Source organism: Cornus florida, unplaced genomic scaffold (genome assembly GCF_030987335.1).
Source record: "Cornus florida cultivar Cherokee Brave unplaced genomic scaffold, ASM3098733v1 CherokeeBrave_3.0.0_Hap2_Chr01, whole genome shotgun sequence".
Lineage (NCBI taxonomy): Eukaryota > Viridiplantae > Streptophyta > Magnoliopsida > Cornales > Cornaceae > Cornus > Cornus florida.
The window spans coordinates 17,139,938-17,154,532 of NW_026775571.1; the positions used below are offsets into that span (position 1 = coordinate 17,139,938).

The 14,595-nt window shown below is 36.1% G+C and overlaps 3 protein-coding genes and 1 non-coding gene across 4 annotated transcripts; 2 read left to right on the top strand and 2 right to left on the bottom strand.

The window, feature by feature from the left end:
- Window positions 1-1,207: 1,207 nt before the first annotated feature.
- Window positions 1,208-4,784, top strand: LOC132293241 (universal stress protein PHOS34). The gene is made up of 4 exons (XM_059790624.1): window positions 1,208-1,479; window positions 2,668-2,777; window positions 2,881-2,999; window positions 4,411-4,784. The coding sequence occupies exons 1-4, from the start codon at window positions 1,299-1,301 to the stop codon at window positions 4,493-4,495; spliced, it is 495 nt and encodes a 164-aa protein (XP_059646607.1). The 5' UTR covers window positions 1,208-1,298; the 3' UTR covers window positions 4,496-4,784.
- Window positions 4,785-5,950: 1,166 nt separating this feature from the next.
- Window positions 5,951-7,213, top strand: LOC132269685 (vegetative cell wall protein gp1). Its single transcript, XM_059770945.1, has one exon. It carries the CDS (start codon window positions 5,951-5,953, stop codon window positions 6,974-6,976), a length of 1,026 nt encoding a protein of 341 aa, XP_059626928.1. The 3' UTR covers window positions 6,977-7,213.
- Window positions 7,214-7,734: 521 nt separating this feature from the next.
- LOC132293230 (ubiquitin-conjugating enzyme E2 32) lies at window positions 7,735-12,565 on the bottom strand. Its single transcript, XM_059790612.1, has 5 exons — window positions 12,288-12,565; window positions 10,869-11,000; window positions 10,630-10,714; window positions 8,515-8,678; window positions 7,735-8,433 (listed from the first exon to the last, which is right to left on the bottom strand). Exons 1-5 carry the CDS (start codon window positions 12,396-12,398, stop codon window positions 8,023-8,025), a joined length of 903 nt encoding a protein of 300 aa, XP_059646595.1. The 5' UTR covers window positions 12,399-12,565; the 3' UTR covers window positions 7,735-8,022.
- LOC132284611 (small nucleolar RNA snoR135) lies at window positions 9,133-9,277 on the bottom strand. Its single transcript, XR_009472323.1, has one exon. It is a non-coding gene; the product is annotated as a small nucleolar RNA snoR135 (small nucleolar RNA).
- Window positions 12,566-14,595: the final 2,030 nt, after the last annotated feature.

A 14,595-nucleotide genomic window follows, 5' to 3' on the forward strand; every position in this document is an offset into this window, starting at 1 on the left:
TAATTAAATGAGGAAAAAAAAAAGTTAAGAGAATTTTGAAAACATAATATACAAATTCCTATATATATATATATATATATACACACGTAAAAATAATTGTAAAAATTTATACATATTATATAGGGCGGGGCCGGGCTAGGTCAGGGGGCATATGTCCTCTGGACGTATGCCGGCTCCATCTTTGGATACTGTTATACACTTTTTAATAATCGTCTGATTCGATCGATTTATATCGATATTTGTTTAAATTAGATACAACGCGATCGCGATCGTTACCATAATCAATAACGGTTACGCAACTACAACCATGATGTAGATATTCACGTAATGAAGTGACATGCATACTTCAAACAAATATTTTTATATTTGAAATCTTTTATTTGCTCTCGTAATCTCTAGTGTCATCTCATCTCTTCCGTCTTCTTGAAATATTTTGGGAGTCACATTCATGGTAAACTAAACTAAATGTTGCGCATGTTAGAAGATGAAATAATTATTTATCTAAATGACAATACTGACCACATATAATGACAGTTATGATGCTAAAAATTAAAATAGACTGAAGTCAACCAAAGATAAAATGGACAAATTTTTTTTTATTACAGTCAAAGATGATATAATAAAATTGTGTCACATATATGATTATATATATGATTAGATGGTAATATTGGTAAATGACAAAAAAAAGTGGACGAAATTTACATGAAAAAGAGTAATTAAAAGGAATTTTGAAAATTTAAATTTTAAAAAAGACATGGTATACCTCATTACCTCATTCATATGAGAAAAACCCTTAATACTTGTATAATATTTCATTAATTATAGTACCATATTATTAAACCAAAAACAACAAAAAATAAACGATGAAATTTTTTATTATTATTATTTTTTGTTCACGTCAGCTTACGTGTATTTCGATTAATTTCATAATACCCTCAAGTTAATGACCGTGTAGACCTCCAATGATCTTGCAAAAACTCGAATTGGTGACCTGGGAAGAAATATAAGACCGGACCAGCTGAGCCCGGACTTTGTTTAGCTCATTATTGTGAAAGTTGGTGGTGCATTTTCATAATTACGGAAATACCCTTAAAAAAAATTTATTGGGTAAATTGAGAATTAATTCGGGGGCTGCTAGAGCAGGGATACCGACAAGGACGAAGACAGGTCACATGAAGGGACAATTATTATTGCCCCTCTCTCTATCTACACACCAACTGCGGTTCTGGTTAGTCTAGTTGACTCTTGTACGCTCAGAGGCATTTAGAGAGAGAAATTGAGAGTTCTAGAGAGAGAGGATGGAAGGAGAAGATAGGAGGGTGGGTGTTGCAATTGATTTCTCTCCATGCAGCAAGAAAGCTCTGAAATGGGCGGTGGATAACATTGTCCGCACCGGGGATTACCTAATCCTCGTTATCGCTCGCCCCGAAGGAGATCCCGATGACGGAGAGATGCTGCTTTGGAAAACCACCGGCACACGTATATATACTTGATTCATTCTTCTCTTTCTCTTTAACACACACATATATATAATTATATACATATATTTGTACATATCTATGTGATTAGTGTCTGGTTTTACCCTTTTAAGCTTGTGTGTACCTTCTAAACCTTTTTATATCTTCTGGGTGATTGTTATTATGACGAGATTATCCCCGGATCAACTCGGTTTTTGCTGTGACGAAAAGGGCAAATTGGTCATTTTGTAGTATTGTGAAGTGTTGGGTGAGCACGGTGTTTTTCTTGATCTCCATAGACAAACTTCTTGTTTTACCCTTTTAAAGTTTTAAGCTTTGTGTGTACCCTTGTAAACCGTTTTAAGTTCATCGGTGAATCGGTGATTGTTATTATGAAGAGTTTATCCCCAAATCAATTCAGTTTTTACTGTAATGGGAAGGGCAAATTGGTCATTTTGTAGTCTTGTGAAGTGTTGCTACAGTGACTGTGAGCACTGGGTTTTTCTTGATCTCCATAGACAAACTTGTTGTTTGCAATTTCACAATAAATTAAAACAACATATCTATGTGTTTACTGGTTTTTTTAAGCTTGTGTGTACCTCTATACTGTTTAATTTTCTTCTAGGTGATTTTTATTATGACGAGTTTATCCCAGAATCAGCTCGGTTTTTGCTGTAATGAAAAGGACAAATTGGTCATTTTGTAGACTTGCGAAGTGTTGCTGCAAGAGTGAGCACTGGGGTTTTCTTAATCTCCATAGTCAAACTTGTTTTACAATTTCACAATTATAAATTTAAACAACATATGAATGATGTTCTAATTATCTATATGCTTGGGATGCTACTTTCAAGGAATTAGGAGGATAAATTAGCATTAAATCTACTAATATCTTATGCAAATTCTGTCGATAAATTAGTCTATAATGATATAAAAATATGTAATTTAGCTCATCTCATATCAAAATGAAGATTTTATTGTAAAATCATGAGCCTAAGGTCTAAGACTTCTCAGCTTTTGATTTGCGGTTAACCCATATTATTATCTCTGTTTTTAATCCAATAGGATAGAAAATTTTGTTTTTAATTCAGAAATTCAGGATAAAGGTACTACGTAGGACATTTTTTTTTTTTGTAAAAAATAAATTTCTTGGGTTTGTGTTTTCTCTTCTCTGTATTTAATTCTATCCATGTGTTTGGTTCATTTTTGACAGCTCTAATTCCTTTGCTTGAGTTCGCTGACCCCGCTGTCACGAAGAAATATGGGGTGAAGCCTGACCCTGAAACACTGGAGATTGCCAGTCTTGCTGCCCGGCAGAAAGATGTAATTTTCACCTTTTAATGCATGACTTTGAAATTCTTGAAGAATTTTGAAATTCTCTATCAACTTAGTAAACCCGCTATTGTGCGTGTGTGTCTGTGAGCAGATTGTGGTGGTCATGAAGATCTATTGGGGAGATGCTCGGGAGAAGATATGCGAAGCAATTGATAACATCCCTCTCACCTGCCTTGTCATAGGGAACAGAGGACTTGGCAAGATCAAGAGGTTCAATTCTTTCCGAATTCGCCTTTAAGTCTCACTTTGTCACATATAGTCAATTTTGTGTGTGTGTGTGTTTTTTTTTTTTTTTTTTTTCATAATTGTCAATTTAGTGTTTTGGCTTTTGCTTATATTATGTTTCTGATTTTGTTTAGATCTGTATGTTTTTATTGCAACATTATTTATTTATTTTTGTGGGGATAGGTAAGACGCACACACCCCTACTTTTTCCCATTTGGTATTTGAACTCTCCACCTCCTAAAGGAACTACCACACGAGCTACTGCATGGTGATTATATTTGAAACATTCCCTTGGATGAAACCATTGTTTCGGGTGGCTTTTTCATTGCTAGACCGATTCTATGTTGTAGAGACTGGATATAAAAACTAGAGCTACACCCTCTTTAACAATTTAAGCTTATATTAGTGTGTATGGTGGTTAACATGGTATAAAAGCCAGGAGCGGACCTGGAAAATTATGTGAGAGGGGGTGGACCTTTAACAAGAAGATAAAAAAATTCAAACAATGAGGTGGGGGTAATAGTGGAATTTTTTTTGCAATTTCAGTCAGTGGGTGCAATTTTAAAATTTTATAGGTATAGAATTCAGGGAAAAAAAATGGTAGGTATACTGGGTGATATTGGGTGTTGATTGGACCAGTTGGGAAGCTGGGATTGGATGTTGGATAAGCTTTGTAGCCATGATTGGATCACTAGTTTAAAAGGGTCTGATCTTGTTGAGCTATGGGTGTTGGGAAGATGAAACTCAAAGTCATGGCCAAGAGAGGTGGGTTCACTTCTGTTGAGCTACCAGTTAGTTTTAGTTTGCATTGTAACTTGGTTATTGTTTACTATTATTGTCATCACGTGGTCATTACTCGTTTGAGGTGGGAGTTTCTGCTTGTTCTAGCAGATAATATATATATATATATATATCCCAACCTTCCAGGATAGGTTTCAAATACATGTGGTTTGAGACTTGAGAGTTATGTTGTCAACATAGCCACTCGAGTGTTGAGTTAAAATAGGCTAAATAAATTTATCTGAGTAATTATGAAATAAATTTGAGTGGGGGCAATTGCCCCCACTAGGTCTTCACTAGATCTGTGCCTGATCAAAGCTGAATGATTTCGAGTTCAAACCTCACTATTACCTGATAAAATTAAAAGCATATGTTTAGACCAAAAGAGGCCACGTGTGAGGGGGTGTTTTCGAAGATGTAAAAGTTAAAGTTACACACATCCTTATGCATCATGATGTAACTTCAACTTTTATGGTATGGTTTAATATTCAAAGGGTCAAGAGTTTAAAAGTGAAGCACTTGTCTCAGGGTGTCAAGAGGACAATAATTGAGCCCTTTACTGGGTGCCATTAGGTATGATTGATTGATTTTGAATTTTTTTATTTTGTTTTTGCAGGGCTATTTTGGGCAGTGTTAGCAACTATGTGGTGAATAATGCTTCTTGTCCGGTTACTGTTGTGAAGAATGCGGAGAATGAATAGCAGCACAATGGTGAGTATCTGGCCGAACTGGAATATCTCCGTACTTGTGGAACTCCTAATTCACATGGAGTTTACAATGGATCTATGTCAAATAAAATTTTCCTGTTTGCGACTTAAACTTGATGTGAAGTGGTTTCTTGTACGGATTGCTGGAGTTTGTGTACTTCTGTGTATTTTATATAAACGAAACACATCAACATGTGTTTTCTGGTTGATAAAGGAACAAACTTTGTTGTTGAACTTGCTCAAATTTCTGAGAAGCAATTATGGTTTCTGTTGCAAGTGCGTATCACGTTGTTGGGAATTCTAAACACTTACATGATGTATCAGTCTCTTCTGAAGATGTTGATCGCTGTTAGGTTTCGCGACTTTGTTCCTCGTTTTTGCACAGTGGAGTTCTGAGCATTATGAATGTCAATATGTTTGGACAGTGATGAGTGTAGACATGGCTTGATATGTCCTCCTTTAAGAGGAAAAATACTTTAATGCTCTTAGAATATTGATGACATGGCATCATTGACTGATGGAATGCTGATATGTAGTGATAGGGACCCATTAAAGTAAATCTATTTTTCCTTATGTGACTAGACATAATTGGTTGACAAACGCCATTGCAGGATCTGGAGGTGGATTAAACATTCTTTGCTTTGAAAACCACATTGATGGAATATGCCTTCTTTTTTTTTTTTTTTTTTCTTTTTTTTCACTTTATTTTGTTGTTTATTGCTTATTTAGTGTTGCAAATGTGGACATTCTGCTGCTTAACTACTTATATTTTACATTGAAAAGCTGAAGTGCAGCGAACCCAATGGGCATACCATTTCTGAGATGGAATCAACCAAACATGTATTTTGTACCTGATTTTTAGGTGAAGACAATGTATGCACACAAATCTCCTTACAAATTGGACAAATGATGGCCATGTGTCACTTGGTGGTCCAGTTAAAACTAATGTTCAGGTTTCTTTGTAATATATTATTATAATTTTGTGGGTTCACTTTCTCTAATCGGAGAGTCTAAAATCTAAATTGGAGTGCGATTTAAATATTTCTCGTTATGACATGGATATATGATTTAAATATTTCTTGTCAAAATGAAGCTTATGACATGGTTAGCATATTGGTTACATAATTTTTCTAATCAGGTGCCCTTCTCACACTCCATGTGCTTCTCCACGTGTTTCTTAAAGAAGGCATCTAATGAAATGGTCTATTGCAGGCCATGCTTCTAATGGTGCTATGAGAAAATAAATTCAGACCATAATCGAGTTCCGTGTGCCAAGGCCAAGCCCGATGCTAAGCAATGGCTAGCTTCTCATCCTGTTTTCAAGGATCTTTGCCTGCTTGAATGGTAACTGATCAATTCCCTCCTAACTGACAAGCTCTTCTTTTTCACCACCTTTGTTAATTCTCATTCTCATTTTCCTCTTACTCTTTCTGATTCTACAATAACAAAATGGTCTCTTCTGGTTATCACAGGCTGCTTTCCATTTCCTTCTTCTCTCTCATTGTCCTCAACTCTGCAAAAGCCTATTGCGTGGACCGCAATTTGACAGACCGGTGTTACTTCCCATCTCACAACAATCCTCAGAATTTGCAACCTGTACCTTCCCCGGCACTGCATTCGGTACCTTCACAATCTCACAATAATCCTCGGAATTTGCAACCTGTACCTTCCCCGGCACTGCATTCGGTACCTTCACAAACTCCGTCATCACATGCAGTCCCTCCATTCTCAAATCCATCACCACCGGCAGTTCCTTTAGTTTCAAAGCTGGTACCTTCACAAACTCCATCACCACATGCAGTCCCTCCTTCATTCTCAAATCCATCACCACATGCAGTCCCTCCTTCATTCTCAAATCCATCACCACATGCAGTTCCTTCAGTCTCAAAGTCGGTACCTTCACAAACTCCGCCGTCACATGCATTCCCTTCTTCATTCTCAAATCCATCACCACATGCAGTTCCTTCGGTCTTAAACCGAGTGTCAGACTCTGTCCCTCGTGACTCTGTCCATGTCGCTTCTTTACTCCCTATAACCGATGAGGCCATCATGAATATATGTCACTCAACTGACTACCCTCTTCTTTGCCTCTCCTCAATCAAGCCCTACGTGAATGGCAGGAACGACCCTCTGTCCGTGCTTGAGATGGCGATAAAGGCTAGTGTAGAACATACAAAGTTGGCTCTCTCCGCCTTAGAAAGGCTGGCCACCACTTCTAGGTGTCCTGCTCCGCGCTCTGCCCTGGACTGCTGTAAGGATAGTTATGACGACGCTTTAGAAAACATCTACACTGCATTGGACGCGGTCCCTGCTCGTGACATTGGCACCGTGAACACCATGCTTAGCGCTGCCATAACGGACCTTGGGGATTGTGAAGACGAGTACTCTGGAATGAGTTCCCTGTTGCCTATTGCTGCTCAAAAACTGGATAATATGGTTAGCAATTGCCTTGCCATTGTTAGCTTGATCAAGTGATCACTCCTCTAGTCTCATTTCTTCACGCATTTTAGGTTTGAATCTAGCTCGGAGATTGTACATTTTCTTGTTTTGTTTCGTGTCACCAATTTTCTATTATTTTTGTTTGCTGTCCTTTGTATGAGGAGAAATATAAATATAGGGTGTTGAGAAAAGGAAGCTTTGTACTATATGAAAGATCTGCAACCTCTTTTATACTAGTAGTATTCTTTAGCCAATTCACGCCATTCTTCTACACGCGCATTCTAGCTTTCGCTCAATGTGACTTGGTTCTTGAAACATATTTAACAAATATCAACTCTATATGAGAAAAATATCATTATGCATATGAAGCTAAGTTTCTGATAAATTGTTACTGTTATATGGCCAGGGCGGATCCAAAGGGGATTGGGTAGGTAATTTTAACCCAATCTCAAAAAATAAAAATAAAAATAATAAAAATAAATATTAATAGTACTAGCCCACCCCAGAATATATTGGATCCGCTATTGTATATGGCATGTAGATCAATCCCTACCTCCTCCACACCCACAAACATATACACGTAGTTAGCATCGTCTTTCTTAAAGATACCCAATCAATTAAACTAAAAATATTTTATATTCTTCCCCTTTTCAGGGGTAAGAATTGAATCCTAGACAATTTGAAATAGAGGGTCATGATTTTTATTTTATTTTTCGATAGATAAATTTACACTCACACATGACACACGCTCTCACTGGATCTTGAATCCTCAACTGCCCTTTTGGAGAGATAGATGATAAATCATTAAAGCTAAGGATTGAAGCTCCTTTGTATTTGAATTCCAGTCCTGAGTTCAAAATAAAGTGCAGAGTACATTATTTGTTACCATATACAAAACCACCCACACAAACACAGGCTGAAATTGAATAATCATGCTCACGAATACATTACAATGTATTGCCATTGTCATCAATAGGTGAAGCATGAGGCATACTATACACAAATTGTTCACATTTTGTGGAAAATTGAATATTTGTTCGAGCCACATGTGCCGCCTGAACTGGCAGTAACGACCACCATATCTAGGATCCATCCATGAAAAAAGCACCATGTCCACTAGCTTTCATAAACTTCTTCAACAGAAGAACTGCTATAGCAATGGTAAGTCCAACTGCAGCCAACGTAAACATGCGATCATCAGATGGCTTCTGAACCATTGGTTCCTGCCTATGCAGTAGTGGCTCAACTGAATGTCCAACAGGAACCCGTCTTGGTACCCTCAATCCCTCAGGTTCAGGATTCGCGTTCAAAGGAGCTTCATGTGGTTCTTCAACAATCCTGTCACCTACCGCTGCATTTGAAAGCTCTTCCCCAACAGCATTTTGAGGATTCACTTGGGTTTCATACTCTTTGTTGGTAGACTGTTCTTCGGGAGCCTGAGAGGGGCTGAGTTGAGGGACAGGTGGTGCCTTGCTTAACATGTATTCGTGGATCTGTGCAATGACAACAGATAATGAGTCTGATGTCTTACATGTAAAATGTCTGACCAAAAGGATAATTTAGGCCCAACATACCTCATCAATCACTTTTTGACGTTCAGGGGTGCCAAATTTTGGGGCAGCTTCACGAGACTTAATTGCCAGAGCACGCCTTTCTTCTTTCTTATAGTCTAATGAGCCCAAAGCACCATTTGGGTTGGTGGGCATAAATGCAATTAGTGCTACTAAAGCAGTCCTCACTGCCAACATCCACATAAATTAACTTGGTTTAAAATTTTATCATAATGAGCAAATTTACAACATAAAACTTAAACACGTTAATCTATACACAAATGAGGAAACATTATGATTTGTTAGAAAGACAGAGCCAGCCATCACGATGCAGCTGAAAGGAACAATCTGTTCCACAGCCTCAGAACATGAGCCTTTCTGCCTTTAAAAGATCCAGCAACACTATACACAATATGAAAAATCAATACATGAACACTACATCATGTCTGCTGTCCAATTAACAACACCACAGATGTACTCGTCATGGTCCAAAATCTACCTAGATATGCATCAATACACAACAATAACACTTCTCCAGTATTGATAATCATCAGTCCACATTAACTTGATCTTTTAAGATTATTATTATTATTATTATATTATTATTATTATTTTGAAAGTTCAACAGAAAAAATAAGAGAGAAATGTGGAGATGATGATTATTGAAATTTTCAATAGAAGGAATGAAACACAACTGCCCATCTTCCCCAGATTGATGTAGCAGGGAACTCTTTCGGACAGAGTGCACCTATCATAGCACAATGCTGATACACACAATCCCTGCTTTTAAGATTGCCATTAGGCCAATAAATACAAATATAAATTAACACCAAAAAGTAACAATAGCATTGATTTTAGAGGTTCAACCATACTTTATTCTCAAATGCATATTTTTTAGAGAGATTGGTCTCCTCCCACCTTGACCTACATTTTTTAAATGACAACCAAAAATCAATCTTAAGATCGAGGATCCAAAGTCTTGGAACTATGGTTTTGAAAATAAAAAGGTAATTTTTTTAAGGTTAGAATGTCTAGAACAAACCACTGATCCATTAGCCCAGCTGGTGTAACTTCTCCTCCCTCAAGGGGAGGTGGGGGTTTAAGCCCCGTAGTGGGCATTTGGGGGAGTGTGCGCAAGTAAAAATTAATCATATGCAAATTCATATTGATTTTTTTTTTTTTTTAATATTGTTGATCATCTATTAATTTAGAAAATATATAACTAACACACTACTTTTATGGGAATACTCAGGGACTTGCACTTTATCCATAACTTCCAGTGGACTCAGTTTCTTAATGATTATCCAGAACTTAAATCAATTAGAGTTATTAGGCATAAGGTAATAAACGTGCTAGGATGTAAGTTCGTAACACTCATACAGTAAAAGTAATTTCAGATATGCACACTAATACAAAATATTTGTATATATACAAGTGTGAACATACCTAATTGACTAAATATTGCAAAAAAAAATAATTTTTCATATCTATTTTCATTAATTCATACAAAAAAAGTACTAAAATTTCATAAATAAAGATAATTTTTGTCAAAAAATGAATTACGATGCACAAAATAAGATCATAGGCAATATTTCGGGCCGCAATTGCACAAAGCTCACTTCCAACATTGCAACTACCCAGACCACAACCGATACTACAATAGAAAACCATGGCAGCATCATGCTGGCCCACTCTTTCATCGGCTGGACCAAAGATTAAAGTTTAGCTAGCATAGACTGTTTGAGGAGAAGCTTGGCATTTTGCAACTATAAATCAAAATCAAGCTCAAATGGAGTTTTGACCAAGGCAACTTGGCTGGGAAAGCATAACCACCCCTAATCAAAATGAAAATTGATTTCCAAGGATGAACCTAAAAGTAAGCCCATTTGCCAAGTATTTTTTATGTGTGCACACAATTCATGCATTTGTGAGATTACAGATTATGTCATAGCCATATAATCTCAACTATCAATCTACATAAAAACACAATCGCAAGAACAATTTTGGTTACTTACATGACATCAATATCACAGACTAGATAGCCATAGAAACAACCAACATCCATATATGTATATATAACTTATGGATAGATCTTTGCTGTACTAACAGCTTAAAGGTGTCAAGGAAAATGAAATTTACCACTCCATGATGGCTGCCAGTGCTCAGGATGGTGATTTGATATGCTTAAACATATCTTGGTTTGGGTTTCAAAACGACCAGTTGGCTGAAACAAGAGTAACAAAACTAGGTTATTATATCATAACAATGCAATTTAGATGAAAAATAAGACCGTGAGCTCCAATATCAAGAAAATAAAGATATCTTCCAACAGTTATACAGATACATATGGGAGCCTCTACAAGAAAATGAGAAATTACTGTTAACAGCATAAATGATGGAGGCTTGAATGGGTATTCAGCAGGCAACTGGATTCGTCCATGATAGACACCACCCTCAAACTCAGTATCACTGGGTCCCCTGATTGCAAATTGCCATTCGAATATATTCTCCTGACAATACAATAAATAAGCTTAATACTTTTACATGGTGCATAAGAAAATTGATGGCATTGCTTTTATCAAAATCTAAATTAAAATACAAATATACATCTGCATATTTGTATATATGTGCATGTTTTTGTGTGTATATAATTATATATATAGACACGTTTGGGTAAGTCCTCCTCCTAACAATAGTTATTGTCGTCAACATCATCATCATCATCCTTCTAACAATAGTCTAACGGAGAACTTAAATCTCATAACAACATATGCAACCTCTTCAACCTTCCTCTCCTAACAATAGTGTTCTTCCGACATTACTATGCTGTAACTGTAGCAGGTCATAACTTTACCAACTGCTCAGACCACTGTTTTAGTTTTCCCAAACCGAAAATTTTTTCCCATTTATTTTTACTCATTCACCTTAACAAAATATCTTAGTCAGCCTTACTTAAGAAGATGTTGTTTCCCAGTCATTCAACATTCATTTAAGATGTTATTTCCTAGTCATTCAACATTAATTTAAGATGTTATTTCCTAGTCATTTAACATTCTTCCACATGATGTATAACTAAATGAAAAACTAACATAATGCTTCAAAAGCAAATCACATGTGCCATTTCTTGTCCTATACTTTTTAAGATGTGTCGTATTGCTTTGTCTTCATGTCTGTGCTTCCTAGGAAATAGCTAAATGTGAAAATGGGCATGATGAGGTCACATTTATGTACTTTGTATTGGAAAAAAAAAATGGCTTTCAGTAACTATTCTAGCAAATGCATACGTTTCAAATTAATGAATAAATAGGTTACAAAAATTTTAGTGTTATTTTTTTTTTTCTTGGGATAAGTAACCCATTGCTCTGATGAAAATGTAGACTTAAAAAGCTGAATTACAACATCACAATAAGCTTTATTATCAAACGAGAGACATGAAAAAAAATATATATATCAAAACCTAGGACATTAGAAAAGTAAATAACACCTGATTCAAATTTACTTCCAACTCAACATAACTATTATCAGATCTCATAAATTGATGAATAAAAAACCCCTTCAAGGGACGTTTCAGGAATTTCAAAGATAAAATGCAGATATTTAACTACAACAAATTGAAATTCAACGATCAAATCCAAAAAACCTAATGCTAATCTCTGCGTCTAATTCAGGCCCAAATTTTCATAACTCGATTCATCATTATAACAAAAATGGATAACCAGAGATCGTGAATCAAAACCATAAAAGGAGAGAGTGAATGGAATTGTAGGAGAAGGAAAAGTTAGGGTTTAGAAAGGAACCTCGAGAGGGAGGCTCATGAAATCATCGGAAGGGTTTGATTGCATCTCCTTCACCTCCTGCAGAATCCTCTTCACCGCTGGATTCTTCAGGTTGTATTTGTCCTCCGCCATTCTCAACCTTTACCCACAAAATTTACCACGTCTGATCTGATTAGTCCACCGCTCTCTCTCTCTCTCTCTCTCCGCACTGGTACCACGACCTCGATTGGATTTCTAGAAAAAAAAACAAAAAACCAAAAGGGAAGGGGATCTACAGAAAAACAGATACATAGCGTGTATATATATATATATAATATACGGAGTATTGCTTATTGACTCCACGATATTGGTGGTTGACTTGATACAAAATATCGAACGCGAAATGCTTACGCGTCACACAATCATTGCCTGAAATTATGAATTTTTATTTAGTTATTTATTTATTTATTTTCGTTTAAATTGGCAATTGACTTGACTTGAAAATACATACGCGTCAATCATGGGTTAGAATTATTAAATTCATTTTTTTATTTTTTTTCAGTTTAGAAGGTTGATTAGAAATTTTAGACGGTTTTGTACCATTGTCTAGTCCAACGAAGTGAAGTGATCCATAGTATAGTTGTTAAGAACTTAAGATATTTGAACATGAATATTAGCCCTATGATATATACTGCATATTATCCTCCGTTTCATTATAGTTGTCCATTTTTTTTTTTTTTTTTTAGATTGTTCAAAAATATTTATTCACTTACCAAATTTAAATAACATATTTAGTATCTTTCTATAAAATATCCTTAAAATTTTAAAAAATTTCAAACTTGATTATATATATATTTAAACTTGAAAGAGTAACTTTGTAATTTTCAAAAGGAACAATGCAATAATTATATTGTAACCACCTAGTTGCCTTCCTTTCTTTTTTCCTAAAATTTTACGAATGAAATTTTTTCATTTAATTTTCTTCTCTGAGCTCTGTTTCGTGTCGCTTAGTGTCATCTCGAGTGCTCGGAATTGGTTCTTGAGACTCTTTTCCGTAGATTGACAATTTCATTTGAGGACTGAGTCATTTTCACATTTTTCGTTTTTCGACACTATTTACTTTTCGTCATTTTCCCTATTTTGTCTTTTCCCCGTTTGACACTTTGTTGACGCAACCACACTTCTTGTGTTCAGAGTTGGTTTTTGACTTCATGGATCTCCATCTTGAGTGGTTTCCACGAAATACGTATCTTCACTTTTTTAATAAAGTACTCTGGTTGCTCCCGGTGTCCATAGGGATATCGATGCGCAATTCTTTAGAATCATTTTCATTTCTTGGGGTGTTTTTCGTAAATATCTTTTAAAGATATTTGATTTCAGGGGCATTTAAGAAAATATCTTTTGGAAGATATTTTCATTCTGGGGCAGTTTCGCAGTTAACCCTTTTTGTAGGGGCCATTGTGCAATTAACGAAAGTTATTGTAAAATATCTCGTCTGGAGCATGGATCCTTGTACAAGATTCATTTTCACTTTTTGTTGGCTCGTAAATTCATAAAATTCCATTCTGGTCGTTTTTCTCCAGTTTCAGAGTTTCTGGACCCGGTTGTCGCCGAACTTGTTCGGGGCAAAACTTTTTGCTCGGGACTCAGTTTTTGACGCCTTTTTCTTCTGTTATTCATATTTTATCATTTTGAATCTTTTTCGTTCACAAATTTTTACCATTTGAGCGCGTCTGCTCAAATTTTACTTTTTCGGACCCGACGGGGCCCGTTCGGGGCACTTTTTGAGATTTCTATAAAAGGGGGGTGAGATATTTCATTTTTCATCTTCTCCCCTCTTCATGCACGACCTGGAGCTCCCATGGCAGCACAAGGGGTGCTGCCATCTTCTCTCTCCTCTTTTGGTTCACTTTTCCTTGATAGAAAGTCTTCGGCCTTAACGTTTGTTATTCCCCTCGCCGTGCTCTACCTTTCCCCCTTATTAGAATTCAGTTTTGACCATTTCTTGAGTTTGGTTTTGAGGTCAAGTTATGATTTTGATGGGGCTTTCGTGGGGGTTATGTTCACGGCGTTGTCCCCGACAAAACCTAGTAGTTTCGTAAGATTTGGAGCCGTTCCATTTTGGTGGGCCTTTGGGATTTTCATCTCAAATTGAGGTAGGGGATGTTCTAGGTTTAAATTCTTGTTATATAGCATGCTTGTGATGCTTATACTACTTGTTTGCATGATTAAATAAAAAATCTAGAGATTTTATTATTTATTTTTTCTTGTACGGGATCTAATTTTCCCGATTGCTCATGACTTGGTTTAAACATGTAGCATAATTTTATATTGCCCTTTGATATGCTCA

Coding starts and splice junctions, on each gene's coding strand:
- LOC132293241 (XM_059790624.1), top strand. CDS start 1,299: ATGGAAGGAGAAGATAGGAGGGTGGGTGTTGCAATTGATTTCTCTCCA. Junction 1,480..2,667: donor TTGGAAAACCACCGGCACAC/GTATATATACTT, acceptor CATTTTTGACAG/CTCTAATTCCTTTGCTTGAG. Junction 3,000..4,410: donor GGACTTGGCAAGATCAAGAG/GTTCAATTCTTT, acceptor TTGTTTTTGCAG/GGCTATTTTGGGCAGTGTTA.
- LOC132269685 (XM_059770945.1), top strand. CDS start 5,951: ATGGTCTCTTCTGGTTATCACAGGCTGCTTTCCATTTCCTTCTTCTCT.
- LOC132293230 (XM_059790612.1), bottom strand. CDS start 12,398: ATGGCGGAGGACAAATACAACCTGAAGAATCCAGCGGTGAAGAGGATT. Junction 10,715..10,868: donor CATCATTTATGCTGTTAACA/GTAATTTCTCAT, acceptor CTCTTGTTTCAG/CCAACTGGTCGTTTTGAAAC. Junction 8,679..10,629: donor CTGGCAGCCATCATGGAGTG/GTAAATTTCATT, acceptor GGATGTTGGCAG/TGAGGACTGCTTTAGTAGCA.